At 43.8% G+C, this 25,712-nt stretch overlaps 1 protein-coding gene across 1 annotated transcript in view; it reads left to right on the top strand.

The window, feature by feature from the left end:
* traf3ip1 (TNF receptor-associated factor 3 interacting protein 1) overlaps positions 1 to 21,250 on the top strand; it is a 55,432-nt gene extending 34,182 nt beyond the window's left edge. Inside the window, exons 9-15 of the mRNA XM_056289970.1 lie at positions 819 to 906; positions 2,914 to 3,006; positions 3,492 to 3,627; positions 3,727 to 3,763; positions 3,848 to 3,924; positions 19,649 to 19,866; positions 20,753 to 21,250. Coding sequence (XP_056145945.1) covers positions 819 to 906; positions 2,914 to 3,006; positions 3,492 to 3,627; positions 3,727 to 3,763; positions 3,848 to 3,924; positions 19,649 to 19,866; positions 20,753 to 20,918 — 815 coding nt within the window. The 3' untranslated portion in view covers positions 20,919 to 21,250. The remainder of the gene's footprint in view (positions 1 to 818; positions 907 to 2,913; positions 3,007 to 3,491; positions 3,628 to 3,726; positions 3,764 to 3,847; positions 3,925 to 19,648; positions 19,867 to 20,752) is intronic.
* The last annotated feature ends 4,462 nt before the right edge of the window (positions 21,251 to 25,712 follow it).

The following is a 25,712-nucleotide window of genomic DNA, read 5'->3' as shown; positions in this document are numbered from 1 at the left end:
TTGATCCGTTTTCTGACATGGCCCTCGTCAGTTGGAGTTGATTTGGCAGATCTTTTAACTCTGGCAGCAACATGCGCCACTGACATCGACTTGACCAATGTACAGATTCCGTCCCACTTCACACGAGCTTCTGTGATATCGGTTTAATAATGTTCTGCAAGAGCTACATACAGCTATTAAATCGTCTGTGGTTTTAACGAGTCCAGTGAGCATCTCCAGAGCTAAAGTATAGGCAGGCTCTCCCTCTAGGGCATCGATGATCAAGTTACGTTGTCTTTTTTATCAGTAAAATTCATATCACATAGTTGACATGCATATTTTACCATTTTATGTGGCGTTTTCTTTTGTGGGGATTTAGCCATTTTGGCCTGTCCAGGGTGTCTCCCCGCCTGCCGCTCAATGATGGCTGGGATAGTCTCCAGCATCCCTGCGACCCGAATTCGGATAAGTGGCTTGGATAATGAATGAATGAATGAATGAATGAATGAATGAATGAATGAATGCCAGGGCTCGCCACCCCATGTGTAAATGTTCCACCAAAACAAGTTCTCCCCGAAACTATTTTGCAAGGACACTGTTGCTGCATCCTGGGTTTAGCACCACCCAAGACGATTGTGATTGCTTTAAAGAAATACAAACAAGCCAGAGTTTTGATAATGGGTTCAGCCAGACCTTTCTCCAGTGCTGGCACAGTGCCAAAATGAAGTGTGACGATAGGTGTGGCCCTGTGAGATGAGTGTCCTGTGTTTTGCCAGCTGCTCATAGATCAGAGTGTGACGCTCACCACTAGTCGCTGTTTTACTGTTTTCCTTTTACAGATGGAGATGCTCCATTAGCTGAGAGACCTTTACCCCAGGAGAATGGAGATGCCACAGAGTCTATAGTGCCACCCCACATGGACAACAGGTCTGAGCACTGTGTGACAACACTCTTGAATCAATCAGTCAGTCAATCAAGTTGCATTTTATATAGCACTTTTCTAGCTGCAACAGCGGCTCTAATTCATATTTTACCAGTCACATACATAAAATTGCTGAAAAACAATTTTGTCCAATATTCACCAATTCATGTCCCACATTTCAGAAGTCACAGTGGCACAGTGATTAGTGCAGTCGTCTCACAGCAAAAAGGTCCTGGGTTCGAGCCCTGGGGTAGTCCAACCTTGGGGGTCGTCCCCTGAGTGGAATTTGCATGTTCTCCCCGTGTCTGCATGGGTTTCCTCCCACAGTCCAAAGACATGTAGGTCAGGTGAATTGGCCATACTAAATTGTCCCTAGGGGGTGTGTGTGTGTGGTCCCTGTGATGGACTGGCGGCCTGCACAGGGTGTCTCCCTGCCTGATGCCCAATGACTGCTGGGATAGGCTCCAGCATCCCACGACTGCGGTTGGGATAAGTGGCTTGGATAATGAATGAATAAATGAAAATTCACTAACTGCTTTGACTAAATCATGTCTCACATAAGCCACTTTTAGATTTACTAGTGAAGCATTAACATGCACACCCAAACACTCATATCGATCACCACATGACAAATACACACTCAGCATTGAGTTGGTATTAAAACTTTAAAACAAAATTACTCCCAAAAGGAAGTCCTTCCTGTATTTTTGCTAACAAATCAAAAGTCCAGTAGTAATTAATTTCATTGGTTAGTTTTGTGATGGTGTCTTGCAATGCACCTAAGGAATTAAGGGTAGACGCATAATGACTGCTGGGATTTGTTTATTGTAATTGATGCTACAAATGGAGTGACCAGGCATGCTACCTGATGTTGTGTTGTACAACATTTTGACCCTTTGTCCCCTGGCTGCCCCACATATTGAGAGAATATCCTACACTTTGAAGTCAAGTCAATTTTGTTTTTATAGCCCATTATTGCAAATTACAAATTTGTCTCAGTGGGCTTTATAGCAATACAGCGTCCTGTCCTTAAATAAAGCACAATAACAAAAGTATACATTTCTCCATTTAGACATTAAATCGATTATTATCCAACAATAACCTCTAGCATTCTCTGTTTAAACGTCACTCTCACATTGCTGTTTGATTGGTTGAAAATTAGCACACTCTTAAGCCAAAAAAACACAATCAAAACACATAGTCGAACACCCCTCTCATTATTTACCATTGGTCATGCCCATAGCTGTTTATTTTCTAATCTTATTCAAGCATATTATATTTTTTGGGATATGAATGTGTCAAATTATTTTTTACATTGGGAACCTGTAAAGAGTGGATGTTATAAGTCTACCCCACATTGTCTCACAAAATCTTACTGTTTATCTTGCATTTGGACTGTGTGCATCTAGTCACCCCCAAGTTAAAAAATGATTTGATGACAAACATGTCCATTAGGAATGAAGTGCAACTCTGTCCATATAAAAATATAAGTTATTGTTATTATCCAAGTAAAAGCATGTGACGTTTTGGTCTTGCAGACCTTCATCAATTCGCAATGAATAGACATTGAACAGGAGGGCAAACATGGACAGATGATGAGGTGAAATGCCTAATTTTTGGGGAAAAAAATTGCTATTAATTTTTCATGATTTCCTGAGTTTGGTACTGGTAACATTCACACCATAAACAACCGTACCTCATTTCACCTGGTAGTGGATCAATACCCACTTTTCCAGGCGGTCTCAGTATGATTGTTTGGTCTGCACCAGATATTGAATGATATCGTTCACACCTGTCCAAACAAACTGGATTTAACAGGTAAATGCACCAGGGCTCGTTTGTACTGCATCAAACATGTTCGGTATGAAAACAGTCAAAATGCCTCTGTGTAGTAGTGTTCTCAACATGCCTTTTGATGAACGAGAGAACCTATCACGAAACTCCTGAAACACCATGAAGTTTTGACACTTTTCGGTTTTTCAACATGTATGTATGGTCCTTCCCTCCATTAGTAACAAGCGGATCCCACGGCCCAGCAGCGCTCGTCCAGCGCCCCCACGGATCAAGAGACAGGAGAGCTACACAGACGTTATCCCACCCGAGAGGTAACGTCACAGAATACATTAATGTACATTGCAGTTGTCAGTCAAGTCATTCTATGAAGCAGACTAATACCTCATTTTTGGGATGAGTCTGTTGCCCAGCCTTCAACCAACAATGTATTTCCTGTCTCCATGAGAGCTGGATGCAATGCTGATTGAACCAAGTAAAAAGCACACTTTGGACATTGGACAAAGGATAGTGTTTTTATATGAGTCCAATAAACTTTTCAAACATGTGAAAACACATTTTTCTCAGATTTCATCTTTAGAAAATCACACCTATATCGCTCAGTAGGTAGAGCATTTTACTTATTCTGCAGGGTATAACATTCCTTCTGGTGTCATATGTGCACACATGGCACCATAAGGTGCCTTGAAAGCACTTCACCCAAATCACGTGTTTAGTTTGTGTTAGCGTTACATTTTCCCATTTCAGATGTCAGATATTTGTTAGAAAAACATGACTAAAGCCTCTGTCTGTCTGCTAGGCTGGTCAGTGCCAAGCCTTTGGCAACAGTCATTATGGAGGGGAAAAAGCTGTCTGAGGATGAGGACGATGAAGATGAGCAGTTTTTAGTGGAAGAGACTGCCCCTCCACCTTCAGAGATCCCCAAGATGATGGTCGTAAGTAGACGTAGATAGCCCGAGCAATGAGTTGGTCAAACAACATGGAAAAAGTAAATTTTCAATTTTTGTCTTCTGATTATTATTTTTTTCTTACAGAGGCCTACAGAGGAACTAGATGAGGAAGAGAAGCATGGTATGCAATCTGAGTTATTTTTTTCATCTTATCACTGGTTTGGAAAAGTAAACAGAACTAACTACCCTATTTTTATTTCCATAGGCGGGCTCGTGAAAAAAATTCTTGAGACCAAGAAAGATTATGAAACATCAACAGCATCTTCACAATTGAAAGACCAGGTATGTAGTGTTGGTTTTCATCCTTTGCCACTAGAGAGCACTGTAAGTCCAAAAACTGCTGAGCTCTGTCTGGTTCATTCCTCTCCTGTGACTCAGAGCCTATGATTAGCTTCTCCATCAGTGTCACACACCATTTCTCCCTGGAAAGTCTGCTCCAAGGGGCTGCCATTTGGACCACACTGCAAAGTTCCTAGCAACACTGGTTATTATCAAATAAAAGATATTAGCAAGATATTGGTATTGGAGAGGTGTGATTGCAAGGCCTTGAAACCCACAACAAAAATACCTTTTCAGTCAACCTGAAGGAATAAAAACAACCAAACCAGTATGGTATCCACCAGACCACATGCAATTGAGGTGCACATCAAGATGTCTGGAGGGTAGATAAACTTGTTATTAAGACTCAGATAGTTGTGCCATATCCTAGACATGCCTAAAAGAGATTGCGATTATAACTTTTGTTTGCTCTACTATCTTCAATATTCCTTGTCAGGGGAGCTATTTTTTTGAGCAATTGTTTGGACCGTTTTCACTCCCTTGCCATATGTGGTCTTGTGACAGCATTTGATAATTGTGGAAAACAGACCATGTGCAGCCAGTTCTCTTGACAGTAAGAGTTTCAGTCCTGATTTACTTTGTCACTGAACGCCTTCCATTTTAAACAGTACAGCGCATGATGGCCTTATGTGCCTGTTAAGTTCCCCGAATCTCATCTCTTCCTGGACACCTTAACTCTAAATATCTGTCAACCATGCTTTATGCGTTATATATTCTTTATTATTCTGAACTTACACCCCATCGCCATCATCCCATTTAAAATTGATGTACTGCTTCCACTGCTCATCCGCTCGCCTCTGCCATCATGTTTATCAGAAAGAGAGCGAGAGAACGAGAGAACTCCCTCATGGTCAGTATTTGGAGAGTGAATCAGTGTGAAGCTTGAAGTGTGGTCTGTTCTCAAGTGGTGCAAGGCAGCGTACACTGTCTGGTTTGGGTGGTCCTCTCTGCTGAAGCATATTCGTCAGCTGGGCATATTTGCCCAGCTGACCACCCTGACTCTGATGGAAGTGCTGTTTTGGAGTGTCGCTCATGCAGAAAGGCACCCGGTCTGTCCCCTTCTAACCCTGACCTCGGCCCCCATCCTTCATCGCTCATCCCAGTGAGGTTGTCTCAGCTCAGCCACTGGTGAACAGACGTAGTTTAGCTGTGCAGCTCTGAGTCAGGGCAACATGCAGTCAAGATTTGCCTCTGAATTGTCACTTCTTATGTAGTTCTGTACCACCTCATGGTTTATTCCTTGGATTTCTCTCTCTCTTTGAAAAAAAGAAAAGGAAGATAGGGTCTACACACTTCTAAAAAGTCACATGAGACCGCATCCACAAACTAAAATAGTTGGGGTTTTTGGCACAACCTGAGCAGAGCCTACAGGGTTTATCCTAATTGACTTAATACGGCCTCCTCAGCTTTCAGGAGTTCCAGACTCTCATCTCTGAGTATCCTGTATGGTCTGTGTAGGCAGCTTGGAAATCTCTACAATCTGAGTAGGAGGTAGGCAAAATAGGGACTTAACCCCCCATTATTGGCCTTGCCTCGTCAGCTGTATAAAGGACTGTAATGACTTCCTTCCTGACATGAAAGGGTGGAGGGGTCAGTGTAATGGAGTCGTTTCTCTCTTGTAATCACGGCAAAACATGTAGGGTTAAAAAATGTAAATATTGAGCTTCCCTGTCACATGTGCTGTGACAGGTTTGAAATTTCAGCTGGCACAATTTTAAACACTGGTGTTTATCAAAATAGTCAGACTTTTTAAGAGTCACGATCCATGTGATTTATTACTAACCTTGAAGTTCTATACAAAATTCTTTGAGTCTTGACGGTTTTTTGCATTTTGGGGGAAATCCAGTCATTGGCAGATTCCCATGATGAACTTCTGTTCTTTGTCATGTATGCCTTCCTGGGTCTGTTTTACTATTGTTAGCACCAATGCCTGCCTACCGCATTGCTGCACTGATGTAAACAAGAGGCTGTTTTTGAACAGTTGGAGTGATTGTATTTTACCATATCCTGCCACAGTGTGTGCAACTGAAGAATTTGCTGTATATTTATGGGTTAGACCTTCCTCACGACCCCTCGACGCATTTGTATATTATTCCAAGATACGTCTCGAAGGGCGTCTTTCTATTTAGACAGAATCTGCCCCGTGCAGCAGCTGCGTTTTCATAAGAATTTTTTGTGTACACTTTTTCCCTTTTCTTTACCCCCATCAAATTAGCCTTGATGAAGGTTTGTAATGTATAAATAAACCCCGTGGCACACAAATGGATGGCTGTTGAGTGAGAGTCGGAGGAAGAGAAGGGCCAGAGTACACGCTGCAGAATAGTCAGGAAAATAAATACTCCTCCCTGCAGGCCCAGTGTCTTCATAAACATCAATTTTTTGAAAAAATAAAAAATTGTGGAAGCATAAGGAAATGACCCCATGCCATTCCATTAGCTGTATTGCTTTCACCGGGGCCATGTTGACATATCAAAGATATCGAGGCAGGTTTTCTGAGAAATACTTGGCGACAAGGATGATCTGATTTCAGGCTAGACTTTAGCAGCCTTGACAACATGTTTTAAACACAGTGGAAGCATAAGGTATGAATCATAAAGTCAATCAGTGGACTGCAAGCCAATCATCTTTGACCCCTAAGAGTACCGAAGCCTCTCCCTCAAAACTTCTGGCAGAACCTCCGCTTTATTTATTTATTTTTTTTTTAGTCGGCACTATGACTTCCCTTTGTCAGTACGTCAGAGCCCTTTGTTGTCCCTTTGGAGACATCCCCTTGGTTCATCTCAGGGCGGCGATCTCAGCTGTGACCCCAAGGGGTTACAATGACCTTGTAACAACATCCTGTAACCCTCCCTGGCCCTCAGCCCTCAGCGTCTCTCTTTACCTCACTGACTCCCAACTATTTTTATGATCTGACTGGACCTTTGGACAGCCTTTTATGAAAAATAGGGAAGAAGCCCATGAACAGCCTCCAGAACCGATTCTCATCCTGTAATGTGTTGCTCCCTGGCCCACCTATGAGACTCTGTCTGGGAACGCACTGTAAAAACTATTAGGATATGAATTAGTGTCTCCAAATGGACACCAGTAGCCAGGAGGAAGATTGTTTCCAGAAGTTACAAGTTGTTTCCTCTTGTAGTTTCTGTGGTCTCACATGATGTAATAGAGCCTCTGATCAACCAGAGTTTTCTTCATATTGGTGTTTAGCAATAGAGAGAGAGAAAATCACTGAAGTTCCTGAAAGCTTTTAGTTTTCCGCTAAATGTTGGACATAACCATGCCCTTCCACTGAAATAACAAACTTACTATGCATGTGCAGTGACCTGCCAAACAGTTGCCATAACCTGGTGGTCAACACAGCCTTTACACTTAGTTTCATAAATCTGTCATGCCTTTCAATCTGACCAAAATAGGGTCCATATAGTCATGGAAAACCTGGAAAAGTTAGTAAATTTGAAAATACAATTTTAAGAATTTGCATTGTGTGTGCATGCAACAGTTTGTCTTGATATGCTCACATGTGCCTCCACTATCTATCTATCTATCTATCTATCTATCTATCTATCTATCTATCTATCTATCTATCTATCTATCTATCTATCTATCTATCTATCTATCTATCTATCTATCTATCTATCTATCTATCTATCTATCTATCTATCTATCTATCTATCTATCTATCTATCTATCTATCTATCTATCTATCTATCTATCTATCTATCTATCGTATTATTTAGTTTGCTATCTTCTCGGCAGTGTACTGGTCAAGTGCTGTTTCAACAATCAGCAGCTTCAAATGGACAAGTACAAAATATGGCTTGTAAAAGTTGTCTATAGCAGTGGTTCCCAACCTGGGGTCCACATACCCCTTGGGGGGGCGCCTGAGAGCCCAGGGGGCCAGAATGTGTCATGTGTGGTGAGAAACTAGCTCATGACAGCATGCAGCCAAGCAAAATGAAACGACACCAAGGGACAAAACATCAAGAGACTATTGGGGAAAGTCAGGAATTTTTTGAGTGGGAATAAGCAGGTGGCGCTATTGTTACAGGTCCCAGGTAAGGGGCGGGGCCAGTAACAGGAAAGTGGGTCTGTTTTAAACAGAAAGAAAGTATAAAACAGGAGACGTGGTTGACTTGTTGAGCAGGCTGGTGACGTCTGAAGGCACGATCCCACTGCAACACACTTATAGAAACACAATACTCTGCCAGACCAGCGCGCACCCTTGTGGCGTGGAGATATATTGCAGCTGCAATACATTAGAAATACTTAGTCTACACAACAATGAAATAAATCTGGCTCCTACTAACAATATATCAAATACAATAACTTAAATTGTGACAACACAATTGTGAGTGTCACACACTCCCCAACAAAAAAAATGTGACTCCCGACATTTCTCCTGGCTCATTCAAATAAAAATATATCAAAGACTTTCTTTACCCTTTTAGTATGTATACTCTGGCATGTGGTAAGGTGCAGGTAAGGTGTAAGGGTATGTCACGTGTGCAGTGGAATGCCATATAGTGGTGGGACAGAGTAAGGTAAAAAGTGGTATGGCTGCATGCCCCAAAGTGGCATATGTGGCATCTCAGAAACCTCTATACAGTTGGCTACAGCTTGTCTCTGGAGTGAAGGCTGACCTAGTCTGCCCTAAGTAAACTGAGATCTTAGCCTTGTCTTACGGGTAGATCTTCTGACCGAGTAATTTTCATGATCAATCTGATCCTCTACTCTAGGCCCTTCAGCTGCACTACCACTCTCAGTGTGACAATTCTGGGTAAGTATAGGCTCTGCATCTTCTACAACAGGCCCAGTATCTTCCCTATCACTTTCAGGCTCAGTGTAGGACTGTTCTCTACTTGGTCTGGGGTCTCCGACTGCTTGTCTTTCTCTTATCAGTCCTTCCATTGACACAGATCTTCTTCTCCTTACAGGTTCCATCTCTCTCACAGATTTTCTCTCCATTACAGGTTCTCTTTCTCTTGCAGGTTGTCTTTGGATGGCTCTAGTGGATTCCACAGGACCGGAGCTCCACACACGATCATAGGTAGGTATGGTATTCCTTCCATTTTCATCTCCATTTGCAGGTATCCTGAGCCAGTAGTATCTATCTCCATCATCAGAATCCGTATCACTCCTTTGTTCTGGTCTCATTTGCTTTGTGGCTTTTGTTTGCCTTGTTCTCCTCTTCTCCTGTGGCATGGCTGTTGTTCTGGGCAGTGGAGGTAGGTCTGTAGGTAGGTCATTGACCAGATGTAGCAGGTTACGATGCAAGACACGCACCTTGGATCCATCCCTTTCAGAGACGACTTTGTATACGGGGCTGTCAGCAACTTGTTCCTTCACTACATGGATGGTCTTCTCCCAGTAGGAGCTCAACTTCCCGGGACCTCCTCTCTCGCTCAGGTTCCGTACAAGTACTCGATCTCCTGGCTGTAACACAACTCCTTTCAAGTGTTGGTCGTAATACTTCTTGCCACGTGCACCCAATCGTTGACTGTTCTCCCCTGCGATGCGGTAGGCCTCGGTCATCCGTTCAGTCCACTTCTCAGTCTTTGGCTCATCATCTGTCCTCAGGCTGAACAGCAGGTCTATGGGCAGGCATGGGTGGCGGCCGAACAGCAAGAAGAAGGGGGAGTACCCTGTCGCCTCATGACAGGTACAATTGTACGCGTGTACAATCTGAGGTAGGTGCTCTTTCCATTTCTCTTTCTCCTTGTCTCCTAGGGTCCTCAGCATCTGCAGGATCGTATGGTTAAATCGTTCTGCCGGGTTGCCCTGGGGGTGATATGGAGTTGTCCTCGAATGCCCCACTCCACTCAGCTGCTGTAGTGTCCGGAAGAGTTCGTTCTCAAATTCCCTGCCCTGGTCGTGATGCAGTTTTGAGGGGTAGCCGAATCTTGGAATGTAGTCGTCAAATATCTTCTCTGCTGCCATTTTTCCAGATTTGTTGCGCGTTGCATAGGCTTGGGAGTACCTTGTGAAGTGATCGACCACAACGAGAATATACTCATAGCCTCCTTTACTGGTTTCAAGATGTAGGTAGTCGATGGAGACCAGTTCGAGTGGTTCGCTGGTGGTTATGCTGGCTATCAGGGCTCTCACATGTGTCACTGGCTTCTTTTGCATTATGCATGGGCACTGTTTGGTTACGTAGGCCTCTATGTCACGCTTCATGTAAGGCCAGTAGAAACGTTCCCTTGCCAAGGTGATGACTCTTTCAGTGCCGACATGGCCCATTTTATCGTGCAGGTGCTTGAGCACCAAGGACTTGTAACAGGCGGGCAAGACAAGCTGACGTCTCCCAACGGTCCGGCGGTACAGCAGTCCATCTTCAACCTGGAGCTTGCCTCATTCATGCAGCATCTCTCTGACCATGCCAGTGGCGCCTCGTCTCACATCATCGGTCAGTGCTTCTGTTGACTCTTTTAGACTCAGGATTTTGCTGACTACTGGATCTGTTCTTTGGGCTCTTCGGAGTTCGGCAGGGTCGATGGCTGGCATAAGCGCTCCATTGCTGGGTTCCAGCTGGTCACCCTGGGACAAGGTCATAGCAGCAATCCAGGCAACATCTTGGCTTTTGCCGGCCCTGCAGGCTTCCCAGGTGGCTGTGACAACTTCTCTGGCCAGTCCCTCTGTACATTCTGTCACATACTGAGCGATGTCTAAGGGGCCCCGTGACAGTGTGTCTGCATCGACATTGCTCTTGCCAGGCCTGTACTTGATGTCAAATCTGAACTCGGACAACTCGCCTACCCATCTATGCCCCACTGCGTTTAGCTTAGCAGTACTCATAACATATGTTAGGGGATTGTTGTCAGTATAGATGGTGAAGTGCAGCGCATAGTACAGGTAATCTCTAAACATTTCGCAGACTGCCCACTTCAATGCGAGAAATTCTAGTTTTCCTGAGTGGAGTCGGTAGTTTCTTTCAGCTGGTGAGAGAGTTCGCAAACCGTATCCGATGACTCTGAGTCTACCGTTCTGGCGCTGGTACAGGACAGCTCCAAGTCTTTTCTCTGACGCGTCGGTGTGTACGACGAATGGCAGGTCAACGTCTGGGTAAGCGAGTACGGGTGGAGTTACCAGAACGTTGATGAGCTTACAGAGGGTCTCCTGGTGCTTCACAGTCCATTCTACTGGTGTCTTGGACGGTAACTGAGCACCCTTCCCCTTCTCTCTCCAGCGCCTTCCTACCACCTCTCCTGCAGGGCTGTGGTTCACTTGTAGCAACTCGTAAATGGGCGCAGCAATTCGAGAGAAATCCTGGACATAGGTGCGGTAGTAACTCAGGAATCCCACGATCATCCGCACATCTCCCACAGTGGCTGGTGGTGTATCTCTAAGGGAGTTCACAGCTGCCAGGTCTTTGGGGTCGATTTTCACTCCCTGGGCAGAGACCAGTCGTCCCACATACTTCACCTCTGGCTTAAACAGCTCGCACTTGGCGGGTCGGAGCTTGACCCCGTGACGCTGCAGGGCTCTCAGGACCTTTCTTAGTCCTTCCACGTGGTCTTCGAAGGTTCGGCCGAAGCACAGGATGTTGTTCAAGTATGGGATGCAGCACTCATCCCGGAGGGACGCCAGCATCTCTTCCATACTCCTTTGGAACGCCACTGGGGCATTGGTTAGTCCGAAGGGTATACGTACCCATTCGTACAGTCCCCAGGGTGTCACGAAGGCCGTCAGGTGGCGTGACCCCTCTGCCATGAACCCTTGAAGGTATGCCTTCCCTTGGTTGAGGATCGAGAACCAACTGTATCCGCCCAGGGTGTCAGTGATGTCCTGGATTCTTGGCAGGGGGTGTCTGTCAGGTATGGTGCACTGGTTCAGCAGTCTGTAGTCAATACAGAGCCTGAGAGCTCCATCTTTTTTTCGTACGCATACGACTGGGGCTGAGTAGGGCGATTTGGACTTGATGATCCAACCTTTGGCGAGCAGGTCCTTGATGAACTCCTTGACCTCCCTGTAGAGGGGTTTTGGAATGGAGGTATATGACCTTTGCACTGGAGTGTTATCTTTGGTCATTTCCAGGCTGGGTATACACCCCATATCATTGTCGTTCTGGGCGAATGCGTTTAACTCTTCACGCAGCATTTTCCTTGCAATCTCCTGTTGCTCCTCATTTAGATGGCTCAGGTCGACTGGTGGATCCCCCTTCATTGTTGAATCTCCTATGCCAGCTGCTGGGCCTTCCAAGGACTGGACACTGCCAACTTCCACGCCCATCTGCTCCTCCTTTCCCTGCCCAGCTGTCTGGATGATCTTGACGATTGACTGGATACTTCCCAGGGCCGTTTTGTGAGAGAGAGTGACATCATGTTTTGTGTGGTTGCTGACAGGGACTCTCACGTAGGGTCTGTTCACTCTCTCAGTCTGTACGAGATCCTCGCCCACATCAAGCTGCTGTAGTTGAGCGTTTTCTTCATTTGGTTCGAAGAGCACTAGTGGGTTGGATGTGTCGAAGTTGGGTGGCACCTTGCACTTCACCTGCTTGACCTGTCCAGGCGGGATGATGACATCCACTGGTCCCACCTTCACCACGCCATATCTCCTGTCACCATCACCTGATGGCTGTGTCTGGACGAAGTTGACCAAGGCCGTGACTTTGTCCTCCTGGATGTTCAGAGCTCCACAGAGCAGGCTTGCTATGGCAGGTAGGATGTCGTTGCCCTCTTTTGGTCCTAGGATTAGCTGCTCGATCACGTTGAACCCAATCAGGGGCCTCTCCATGGACACACTGCTCACAAGGAAGGGCACTTGTACCGCCAAGTCTGGATCACTGTTGCCAGGGAGGCTCACCATCACCCCACCCAGCCATCGTATGGTAAGAGCTCGCCATTGATGCCTACCACTTCGAGAGATGTTTGCCCTGTGAGCTCAGCCAAAGGCCATATCTTCTGATCAGGGAGGTAAGTCTTCACCCACTGACGGTCTAGGATACTAACTTGGGCCCCAGTGTCCAGGAGAGCTTCCACAGCGTAGATGTGAATGTTACACTTGATTGTGCACTTCTTCCCCACTAGCTGGGCCAGCCTCTCATGTGTCTGTACCTCCTGAGGTTCGAGGTTGGAGGCCGCACTCCTAGCGTGCACTTGGTCAGTGTCTCCTGTCCTCCCCTCAGCCACGGTGGAGGCTTGTACATGGGGGCTGCTCACAGCGTGCATGCCTGCCGGTGGTAGAGAGGGTCGACTGATGTTCTGTCTCTGCCCTCCTCTCCTCTTGAGGCAGCCGACGGCTCTGTGGCCCTCCTCCCCACAGACGAAACAGTGGCTACAACTGTTACCCAGTGCCACACAGCTAGGGCAGCTGAATTGTCTTGGTGTTCTTTGGTGCTCAGGCCTGGTTGGGACAGCCTGACGCTGCCGTGCATGTTCAGGAGGGGCTCTGGTGGGAAGGGCTCTTGTGTCTTTAAGGGTGTCAACCACCTTGGTCAGAGCATCGAGTTTGGCACATAGCTCATGTAGCAGATTGTCTTTCTCCTTACTCTTTGGTTTTGGTTCAGGAGGCTTGGTCGGTTCAAGCTGTGCACTGTGAGCATTGGTTACCTTTAGGTGGGGGCCGTAGCCCAGTCGTCGCTGTCTCTCACTCTCTTCGCTGCATATCTTGTTCACCTGTCTCATGAGAGTCTCATCTGTTACGGTACAGTCAGACAGGAATGGCTTGAGTTCAGTACGAACATTACTGTACTTCGGGAGAAGACCTTGGTGAACCGTGCGTAGAAACACATTCTGCACTGTGCGAGGCTCATACTGGATATCTGTGTTGGCCTGTTTTAACGCGAAGAGAACCTTTTGCTTCAGGCCCATCATTCTGTATAGGAACTGTTGGGAGCTCTCCTGCTCATTCTGCTTCGTGCTCATTAACTCTTGAAAGAGCTCACTGCCACTCTTCTCGCTCATATGCCACCGCAGGAAGCCTTTAAGCTCATTGATGGTCAGGGGGTCTTTGCTTATGAGCATATCTTTAAACTGCCCTGGCTTAACAATACGGAGCACCCCTTGAATGATTTCATTCTCTGTATGTTTGGCTCCGACCCCCTCATCAATCTGTTTGCATAGACTGTTAAACCCTATGTCTGACGTACTGTCGCCAACCTGACCACCTTGAATCTTAAATTCTCTGCGTAGTAACAGTAAGTCTTTCATGGAGACGACATTGTCAATCATGATGCGGGTGGGCGTGTAACTATCACTAACTGCACCTGACTCTTGGTGAAGAGAGGGTTGGCTAGTAGGTGTTTCGGTTGTGGGCTGTGTCACCTTAAGCTCAGCTAACCTTCTGCCTAAAGCCTCATAGTTAGCCATTAGAGTCTGGTACTCCAGTGTTTGTCTGTCAAGCAACTCAACTTGAGATGTGTCTGCACTGCTGTGTTCTGCTCTTACAGGGTGAGTTACTGGTGCAACATGAACAGGTGTTGATGTCACAGCACTACTGTGTTCTGCTCCTACAGGAGTTACTACTGGTGAGGTGATTATGGGTGCGGGCACAGACACAAAAACCTCCTTTACATTACTCATAGGTTCAGATATTACAGTAGTAGGCTGACATAGAACAACTAACTCTTTCATCATATCATTCAGTTGGAGTAACTGAGCAAACCCCTGATCCTCTAATTCAGACAGCGCTTGACTGTGGAGGTAAGTACATATATAATCAAAAAAACTCTCCTCATCACCCTTCTTGGCATTGGCATACTCATCAGATCGTGGGATGTTTTCGACGATTTGGAAGATCTCACCAGTCAGCTTGTGAAGTCCTTTCTTTATCTGCCAAATCAGTCTCTTTCTTTCGTCGTCACCTACGGATACCTTGTCAGTGTCGGCCATCTTTCACAGTCCACAGTCCCTGACGTCTTTGAGGTGATCATCAGCCGGTCTGGTCACTTGGGTTCTGTTGCACGGACGAGCATCCCCGGTCATCAGATGCTCGCCCCACGTTGGGCGCCAAGAAATGTTACAGGTCCCAGGTAAGGGCGGGGCCAGTAACAGGAAAGTGGGTCTGTTTTAAACAGAAAGAAAGTATAAAACAGGAGACGTGGTTGACTTGTTGAGCAGGCTGGTGACGTCTGAAGGCACGAGCCCACTGCAACACACTTATAGAAACACAATACTCTGCCAGACCAGCGCGCCCCCTTGTGGCGTGGAGACATATTGCAGCTGCAATACATTAGAAATACTTAGTCTACACAACAATGAAATAAATCTGGCTCCTACTAACAATATATCAAATACAATAACTTAAATTGTGACAACACAATTGTGAGTGTCACACTATCAAGAAGATCCGCCGACATCAGAAAAGCATTTGAACGAGCAGGAAGTGATTTGCACAGAGCCACGGAGGCGTCATTTGAGTGTTGGCTATTAACTGCCAAGGCTAAAAAGCCACACACTATTGGAGAGCAGCTTATCAAACCCGCCTGTCTGAACATTGTAGAGAGGCTGTGTGGCCCACACGCGGTTGATAAAGTGAAAACTGTCCCACTCTCTGACAACACCGTCAAAGACAGAATTGATAAAATGGCTGGAGATTGTCAGAACCAGCTGCACGAGAAGCTTAGGAATGTTCCCTTTGCCATTCAGTTGGATGAAACGACAACAGTGTCAGACGAGTCTGTGCTCATCATTTATGTTCAATATGTTGACGGACGGAGATGACTTGAAACAAGACGTTCTTATGTCTACCAGTCTAACCACAACAACAACAGACCAGGATATTTTTATAGCTGTGGACTCCTATCTCTCATCCAACAATCTGCCCTACAAGAAACTTGTTGCATGCTGCACGGGTGGGACTGCAGCTATGATGAGCTTGCTGACCTTCAAGCTGACTCGGTGTCAAGGAAATATTTCCAGGAGAACGAATACAAAAAGTTTTGGATAGTCAAAGGACACGCTGTTGTACCCAGACTAGCCAAACACACAGTTATTTACAAGGGTTATTCTCCCATTCAGCACTACATATGTGTTTGAGACAGCCTTCAGCGCCCTTGTAACAATAAAAACAGAAGCCCGCAACAGACTCGATATACACCAGGACTTTAGGCTGGCTGTCACAAGCACCGCACCTGACTTTCCATCCCTGGGCAAAGGCATGCAAGCCCAAGGTGGCCATTAGTTTCTGAATGAACAGGATGGCACAGACTCAGTAAAAAAAAAAAATGTAAGGAAGAAGTTATTGTTATTGTGTGTGCCAAAACAACACACACTGCCTGTCAAAAAACAAACAAACAAACAAACAAACAAACAAACAAACAAACAAACAGTGTTATTGGTTTATGAATGAACAGTATGGTACAGACTCAGTAAAAAATGTAAGGAGAAAGTTATTGTTGTTGTGACTGTGTGAGCCAAATAACACATACTGCCTGTCAAAAAAACTCCCCCAAAAAAACAACAGTGTTATTAGTATATGAATGAACAGGATGGTACAGACTCAGTAAAAAATGTTACTGTTAGAGCCAAAATAACACATAGGCCTACTGTCTGTCAAAAAACAGTGTCCACAACTTTACATGATGTGCATGTGGCGTCACATGTCAGATTACAACAGTACCAATATGTTGTTGTTTCAATGAGCCCAAGTCAGATGACAACAGGCCTACTCTGTTGGGTTGTTAAAAGAAAATAAAAATGTTAAGCTTATACAAGACAAGAGACATTTAAACACAGATGTTCTGAGATTGGAAACAAGATATTTATTGAAGATAAAGGTGGGAAAAAAACTAAAATTGATGATAATTTTTACAAATAGATATTTGGAATGAATAACTTTTCTCTTTGTGTGTGGGCCAGGGGGGGCTCAGCTTTTCTTAGAAACAAGTTGGGGGGGGGGGGGGGGCTCCAAGGAAAAAAGGTTGGGAACCACTGGTCTATAGCATAGCTCATTTACAGTATTTGAAATATAGACTGACTTTCACATCATATAGTGTTAAAAACATCTTTTCAATAGCAACTCTTAAAATTAGTTTCTCTTGCTCATGGAAATTAAGATAAAAGTTACGGAGGGATCATTGAAACGTCATTGAAAACCATTGGTGAAAAAGTGAACTCTGCCAAAGGGAAGTTGATGGATGAACAAGCTTGGTAAATCATGATGGAAGCTAATCCTTTGTCAGCATCCAGTAGTTTCTAAATTAAACTTTCTTCAGTTAACAACCCACAAGGGGTTGCTAGGCTTCTGACAGTTTCATGCATGCTGGTCATTTTTCTTTTCAAATATTACTTTGAAGAATGTTTTTCTCCCTCTCTTTTTTTCCCCCTGAATAAATCTCTTAATTAGGCTGATTGGGTGTGTGACTACAAAATGAATTCCAAATTAGTAGCTTGCAGCCTTGCAAATGGATCTATGAGCATTTTACTCAGATCTGAACTTTGTAGGACACTGGAGATGTTAGGGAACTGAATTTTTCTGAACCCTATAAAGTTGAGGCAATTGTATTCATAAAGAACTTATAACATGTGCGTAACAGAGCAACATAGGACATCGATGCTGATGAAAACAAGAATATAGAGAATTAAGGAAAAAATAATAATGTTCAGATATGGGCCCAGTTAAACTTGCAAGGAAAATTAGATTGAAATATAGTATTAAACCAAGTGCCTCAAGTAGATAGAAATATCTGGTGCCATCCACTTACATATCTGGCTTTAAGACTTCCTCTGTAGCATCTTCAGAATGTGCCACCTGTTCTTAGGAACATTGGCCTGAAGCCCTTCATTTTTCCCCTATTGCCCCGTGCTTCCATTGCTCTCTGAGATAATGGGAAAACCTGCTAGCCTTCTTCGTTTTCGCAGTGTATCCCCCTCTTGCTCCTCAGCCACCACATTTTAAACAAATATTGTTCTGGGATCCCGGTGAGAAGAAGGGAACTAGGAGTGGCCGTAGACTTGTAGACCCTGACAGAGGCCTCTATAAAGCAGTGATTTATGTCCACCCGGACAGAGAGCACACGAACTGGGGGTCGTGTTTTCACTCCGGCCTTATATATTTTCCCCCCCATTTTCCAAGCAAGAGGGACAAGGGGCTGAGGCATCGAGGGGACGTCAAACAGAGTGAAGCGGCGGGTCCTGTCTGGATTATGCAGGCCAGTCCATAGCCAGGCAGACTGAACGAGCTGGGGAGTGTTTGTCTAGCTGCTGGGCTCAGGGGCGCTCAGTGGAAAGCCACCCACCTCGATAGGGGACCAATGGGCCAAGGCATTTTGACCCTAACACCCTTGGGCAACCGCAAAAGGGTGAAAAAGAGAGAGCTTGTCTGAAATTTCTGTCAGCTTCCTGAAGGGAAAGAGGCCCAAATAGTGATGTTTGATGTGTATTCTGCATAGTGGGGCCCTGTTTAGTTAAATCACCTTTCAACCTTGTAATTACCAAGCTGTTGGGTTTGTTGTAAGAGATGAATTGATAAGGCAGGGGCAGCTACACCAAACGTGATATTTGCCCCTTATCCTAGTGGGTTATATTGAAGTTGGTGTGCTTTGAAGATGAAGTTGTCAGTTAGTTTATGCACTGTCGTGAGTGTGATTTCTGCTGCTTTGCAAGGGCAGGTGCTCCCATCAGTTGGGCCGAATGACATAAATTGGACTAAGAGTTGAACTTGAAAGAGGCCATAAGTGTAGCAGTTGTTACTCAGTACTGTAGTAAAATAACCTCCCTGCCACAGCCTGTTACTAAAATAAACAAAGCTTTCGGACCAGGAGTGTGGGTGGGTGCTGTGTGTATGTCAACTGTATATGCAAGTGCTTAAGCCTCTGGTAGGTAGTAGGCTGTCCATGCAAGTGCTTGTATGCGTGTGGCTTTAGGATAGAGAGCACTAGTGCTGCCTTAGTTCTCTCTCTCTCTCTCTCTCTCTCTCTCTCTCTCTCTCTCTCTCTCTCTCTCTCTCTCACTGACTCACTCACACACAGACACATACATACATACACACTCAGAATCCTTGTTGAGCCCAGCTGAGCAAATATGACTGGGTCTTGCTATGCCAATGGAGGCTCTCTCCTTATACCTCCCCCCACCATCAAGGGGCTGACAGTAACTGGGATGTAGCAGAACCCCCTCCAACCACACACTATACACTGGAGGCCCTCTACAGCCAGTCAGCCAGTCCCCCAACATTAGCCAACACAATTCAGCCACACGTTTGATCTTTATATATATACAACTAGGTTGGTAGAATTCCTGCCTAACATTTTTAGCCTTGAAATCCTAAACCACTAAATACAACCCTGCTCTGGCTCTGAGCACTTGATGCTTTGCTGGCAAGGGGAGAATTCCTAAAGAGGGTTTATTATTTTTTGGTCAAGGGAGACACACACAAGGGATTTTGCGTGCGTGCTTGTGTTTGTGTGTGCATTTTTGCACTTGTTTGCTGCAGTACAGAGCGTTAAGATGAACAATTAATCTTCTATGCTACACTTTTAACTATAACAGAAGGTTTTTGCTTCACAATATGATGGATAGACCTTGTTTTAATACACAATTGTTACACAATACACACTCACAATCACATTATTTTTAAATCGCTCATCAAATGGCAACAGTGCTGCCAACCTTTTGCAGGTTGAGAGAATCACTGCTACTGAGTGCAACAGTGAATTTTAGAGCCCTGATTAAATCTACAGTTGACCCCTTGTCTCCAATATCTCTACCCCCTACCACCACCTAACTTCCAGAGTGTGGTGTCTGAGGCGGCACGAAAGAAGGAGCGGGACCTGGTGTCGCGGGAGCTTGAGCGGCTGCGCTCATCCATTCAGATGGTGTGCCGCAGCGCTCTGCCCCTGGGTAAAATCATGGACTATTTCCAGGAGGACATGGACGCCATGCAAGCTGAGCTGCTAAACTGGCGACGGGAGAACAAGGAGCACGCTCAAGCCCTGCTTGAGGAGCAGAGGTGGGTGGGACACACGCACACACACACACACACAGCCTCAGCACCAATAGTCTTTAATGCTTCTTGTTTGGTTTTGTTTATAATGTTTTGACCTACTCCACTGATTCCACTGCCTAACATTGAACACTGGTTTCTAAATCAATACTTTTGCTACCTTTCTATGGCGAAGAAATATGATCGCATATGAAACGAAAATAATTTACTGTGTTAAATTTGCATATAGCAGTTTATCTCTGGTACTATGAGTTTCATTGTGCGTATGCCCTGGATATTGGAAACGTTATAAGTTATACACTATATTATGACGTTTAAAACATTTAAACATTAAAAATACCACATTTTGATGTTTAAAAATTTTATAGATTTATTTTTAGAAAGATTTGGCACATTGCTGAAGGTTATAATTTTTCATCATCCAGCCCCACACATTCTTTCTTGCTCATCTAATGACATTTTGTTTTTCCAGAGATTGAAACTTTTGGAATGTCATTAAAAGACTAAAACATTGTTAAACAGTCCTAGCAGATCAAAAATGTACATCTAAATCCCATCATTTCATATGGTGTGATGTTTTGTAAAGGTCTTTAGCTTCTATTGCCATATCCTGTCATGACCAAAATATTCAAAGTAAAAACAAAATGAGTTCCAGAAAAATTACGTTCTTTTTATGAAATGGAAATGAATGCTGTACTCTGCTGGAGTCCTGAACTGGCTGAAAATGTACCTATATCATTTTCATGAACAGTGCTGTGAAAATTTACCGACCACAGGAAAACAATTGATAGCATTTGGTAGTAGTTAATCTGGCACCTTGTTGTCCGAATGTTTTGTGAGTTGATCTATGTGTGTGTGTGTTTGTGTTTGTGTGTGTGTGTGTGTGTTATAGAGCTACAGATTGGGCAGTGGAGCCCCTTAAAGCCGAACTTGCTGAGCTTGAGCAGTTGATGAAAGACCAGCAGGACAAGATCTGTGCTGTCAAGTCCAACATCCTAAAGAACGAAGACAAGATCCAGAAGATGGTGACGGGGATTAGCTTCTCCGGTGGAACCTGAGGGACACAAATAAGGCCCAATGGAGTGGGATCAAAAACTGCACTTTCTGAAGGCTTCGGGAAAAGGAGATGGCCCCCATTAATATACATATTACCAGCCATTTAGAGTGTAAATAAACCTGATTTGGAGAACCTATCCTCTAATAAAAAGAAAAGACATTTGACTTATCAAAAGCTCATAGCTAGGGGTAAATTTTGAGACACATCAGCCACTGTGGCTGGCGGACAACATTTTCCTGCCCTGCGAACTACACTAACCCAATCTTTTACCATCTATTTTTCAATTTATGGTGCCTTTGTGGAATGAGCCATTGTACAAACCTAGAGTTGGACACGTACTCAGAAATGGTTCATTATACGTTATGCTGCTTGAGAATTCCTGGGGACATTTAAAGGTGAACAAATATGCTGATGAAAATTGGGTTTGCCACCTGCAAGGTGATGATCAGACTACTCTCAATTCTCATATAATTCTATATCATTTTTATGAACAGAGTGAAACACACACACACACACACTCACTCACACACACACACACACACACACACACACACACACACACACACACACACACACACACACACACACATTATTCAAAGTTCTTTCCTTGTGTTTCCTAGAACTTTGAAACTTAATCACTGTTGAGTACAGGACCCTGAGATTCTCATCGGACTAGTAAGCAGACACGTGTCTTGTTTCATTTGCTCTATTTTAAGATGATAAATCCATCTGCAATGGTAGCCTTGGAGTCTAGCTGTAAAACACCAGTCAAATTTATTTTAAGATGACACACACTGAATTGGTTAAAAACTGGAGAAAACTTCCGCTTAGATTGCCAGAATTACCTTTGAAAAAGTCCTGGGCTTGTTCTACAAACTCTGTGGACAATTTTATGTTGAGTTTTACCGGGAACACATTTCTCTGTTGACTGCACACTTCTTCTGTGACGGTAAAAAACCAATGCACTTAATGTCCACCAAACTGTCAAGTAGTGTTTCCCAAACTGTTCTTCTTCAAGAGTACTACTGCACTTTTCATATGGTGATTTGGGAAGAGAGGTAGGAATGCTATGCTTTTGTAAAAAAAAAAAAAAAGAAGGAAGTTTTTGCAAGAGCACAATGTTAGAAAGAAAACCTGAAACAATTTGAAATGGCAAAATGGCAGATTTTTTTTTTTTATCTCTACCTTTCAAAAAATAATGTAGGTACTTGAAAGTAAATTTGCTCTTGGAGAAAAAAAAAAAGCTTAACTGCATTTCCCTCCCAGAGGACAGAAAAAAGACAGAATTGGACATAAGCTATATGAGCTTACAAGGTGACAAGTAATTACATGGGGACAAGTAATTATCTCCAGTTCTGTCATGATGTCTTTGGTGTTTGAAATGTGACTTGGAGCCCCCCCTTTTTTTTTTTAAATGTTTTCTTTTTTTCTTTTTTCTTTTTGGGAAATCTCAGGAATTTGGATGTAAGAGGAATTTACAACGTTCACTGTCACATTTACCACTTTGTCGGGGCATTCACGTGCACTCAATTCATAATTACAACAGTTCCAACAACAATCAAAGGAAATACCAATTTATATTCCACTTAAACAGAAGCCACTGTAGAGGTCCCTCTGTCCAGCATTTGTATTGGTTGATTTGCCAAAAAAGTAGTAACGTAGCGTCAGTAGAGCAAGCAGTTATAAAAGAAGCTCCTGTGGTGTTTTCAGTGCCTGCTTTTTAACGTTTGATAATGATTCTGCTTACAGTATCAAGTAAAAGATAACAAAAGTTGTGTCGCGCTTTTTGATGATTGTATAGAAAAGTGCTGCACAAACGCTGTTTTCATTCGATGAAGCAATACACGTCTCGCAGTTGAACAAGGGAATGGATTTTATTTTGGGAGTGAAAATGTGAAAGAAACTAATCCATGTCCCCGTTTTCCCAAAAATCCCCCAGCAATGAAATTTATCAGTAGAAGAGATAGCTAGTCAGCCATGGCTCCATCTATTGTGGCCTATACTACAACTTGATGGAAAAGATAATTGCACCAATAAATAGCAGGTGAGACATTGAACCATTGAAATAGGCAACATTTATGTAAGGTTAATTTGAGCTCATTGAGAGCTATTTTCTGTAGTAACCGTTTTAACAGTCTTAATTGTAGTATTGTGTTGCTGGTTATACTGGATTTTTCAGATCAGTATTATAGTTAGCCCACTGAATGTAAATGTGAGCATACATATTAAAAAATGTACAGTTTAAACACTTAAAGTGGGTATCCTGGAAAGTGGGTGCTCATTTTTGAACTGTGTTCTTAAAATGAGATTTTCCATATGTTTTGTATGAAAGGACCATTTACACTCTAAACTATTTGTACCATTTCCACTGTTGCCCTTTGAACTGTATATTATGTATATCCAGAGTCTGTATCATAGTTCAAATAATTATATGATTTTTGTAGTGGAGTGAAATAAATTGCCACATTTGAATAAATATTTGTCGCCTCTCCTTTTAAAACAAAATGGAGAAAAGTCAAAGTGTTGACTGAGTAGTGTCAGGAGAATATCAAAAACTCCAAGTTAATGTGAAGTAAAACTTATAAATGGCAATTTAATGAGTGGTCTGGATGGTTAAAGTTGTGTTATGAACAAAATGATTAATGGCTCCGTTTGTGATTTCGGTGAGTTCACGCAAAGTTTTTGTGGCATTTGGCACGGCCAAGTCACACTCATAGGGAGACCTGTTTCCTTTGAATCCCAGCCCGACATGACATGAGCAAAACATTTCAATTTTCCTTAAAGACCCTCATATAACATCAGTGGTGACTTCTCTCTGGCAAGCTATGAAACAGCTGCAACTCGCTCAGAAAGTATTAGGGCGCCCTTAAACGGTTATTAGGCAAGATTTAGACCGAGTATTTGTGATACAAGTCAGAGATTAGACTGAAGGCTCTGTGCCGAAGACGTAGACACCTGCTTTAAGCAAAGACGCTTGACTCAGTCTCAACAGTGGGATTAAAGGAGACCACCATACAATCCACCCATAGCTACTTTGTCCATCTGCGTTTACCTTTTCACTGTGGAGTTCTACAAAGAAAGCCTAAATACCCCAACTTCCTCCAACGAGCCCAAGAAGTGACAAATGGGTTGGGACACAGTGGCCCCTGCACTTAGAAAAAAAAGAAAGAAAAAAAAAAGAAAGGCAGTCAATTTTAGCCTTTCAATTTTTAGAATCATTTGTACTACTAATGAGTGCAGTGTGTGGCCCCTAAAATACACGTCACCCTTTTCTCAGCGCTGCGCTACACTTGCCCACTAATCCTTACAGTTGGTCATGTTGAAAGGCCCAGTCATTATTTTGTGAGTAATCTCTTGACACTTTATTGAAAAAGTGCATGGCCACACTTTGGGGCCATTGTGGGAGTGAAGCAACTCCATCAAAATATATACTCTGAGTATGGAAATACTGCATTCAAAAACTACTCATGGTTTTAGATGTATCAATCAATTTAAATGACTACTGTGATTGTCTACATATGCTAACTTTGCACCCAGCATTCTCAGAAAGTAGAAATGTCTGTTTAAACTTACAGAACATGGTAGACACTTTATGCCATCGTGGACTATGGATACTTGACATCAGCTGAATTTGCCTTCTTTGTATAAAGTAAAGTGCTGCATTTTTACAAAGAACCAGTGCCATTTATTGATGTATTCCTTTTTCCATCGTGGCGCCACCCCATGTGTTTTCAGAGCTGGAGGGTCTCCATAGCACTGTCCGCTGAGAGTGACACATGGCACTAGTGACCGGTCTGTTTATTTTTAGACCACCACCAGAACCCCAGTGTACATGGTTCAACTGTCAGCAGGCAGCAGTAAAGCCATTGCTGTATGATTCCCTGGTGCAGCAAAGACAGTTACCCACCACAGATGAACGTTGAAAAGGCTGAATTTATCAGAATCAGAATCATGTTTATTGGCCATGTAGGTTTGCACTACATGGAATTTGACTGGTTTCGTGGCTCTCACAGTGTACTTAACATAGAATAACAACACTACAACACAACAATCTTCAGATATATACACAAGGATTGACTTATACAGAGAAAATAAGAGGTGATGAAGTGTAATGGTGGAGATAATATATCAGAGATGCTGAAATAATGTTAGCAGGTTACTTATCTACATGCCTGAGGTAGATGGACATGACAGTGTACCAGTATATGTACACTGTACAGTACAGTATATACAAAATGGCAGGATTCATTTGACAGCGTTAAGCGTTCATTTGAATGACAGCCCACGGAAAGAAACTGTTTTTAAAACACCTGGTTGTTTTAGGGTATAGTGCTCTGTAGCGCCTACCTGAGGAGAGGAGTTGGAACAGGTTGTGACCAAGGTGTGATGGGTCTGCACTGCAGTGATGTTGTCTGCCCATTTCTTGAGTCTGGAGGTGTATAAGTCCTGAATGGAGGGCAGGTTGGCACCACCGATTTTCTTTGCAGACTTAACTGTCCATTGTGGTCTGTACCTGTCCTGTTTGGTGGCTGAATCAAACCAGGCAGTGATGGATGTGCAGAGGACAGACTGGATTATTGCAGTGTAGAGCTGAATCAGTGGTCCCTGAGGCAGGTTGAACTTCTTGAGCCGGCAGAGAAAGTACATCCTCTGCTGGGCCTTTTTGATGATTGTAAAAATAGGGAACATGCAGACAAGTAAAAAAAGAAAAAAGAAAAAAGAGTCCTTGTAAGCAGACCTAATTTGTTCTCCCTTACTTCTTGAATCTTTTTTCTTCCTGGCTGCTTCCTCGTGG

Source organism: Lampris incognitus, chromosome 11, assembly GCF_029633865.1.
Source record: "Lampris incognitus isolate fLamInc1 chromosome 11, fLamInc1.hap2, whole genome shotgun sequence".
Lineage (NCBI taxonomy): Eukaryota > Metazoa > Chordata > Actinopteri > Lampriformes > Lampridae > Lampris > Lampris incognitus.
The sequence above is the reverse complement of the archived record's forward strand: the minus strand, read 5'-3'. Positions and strand labels throughout refer to the sequence as shown.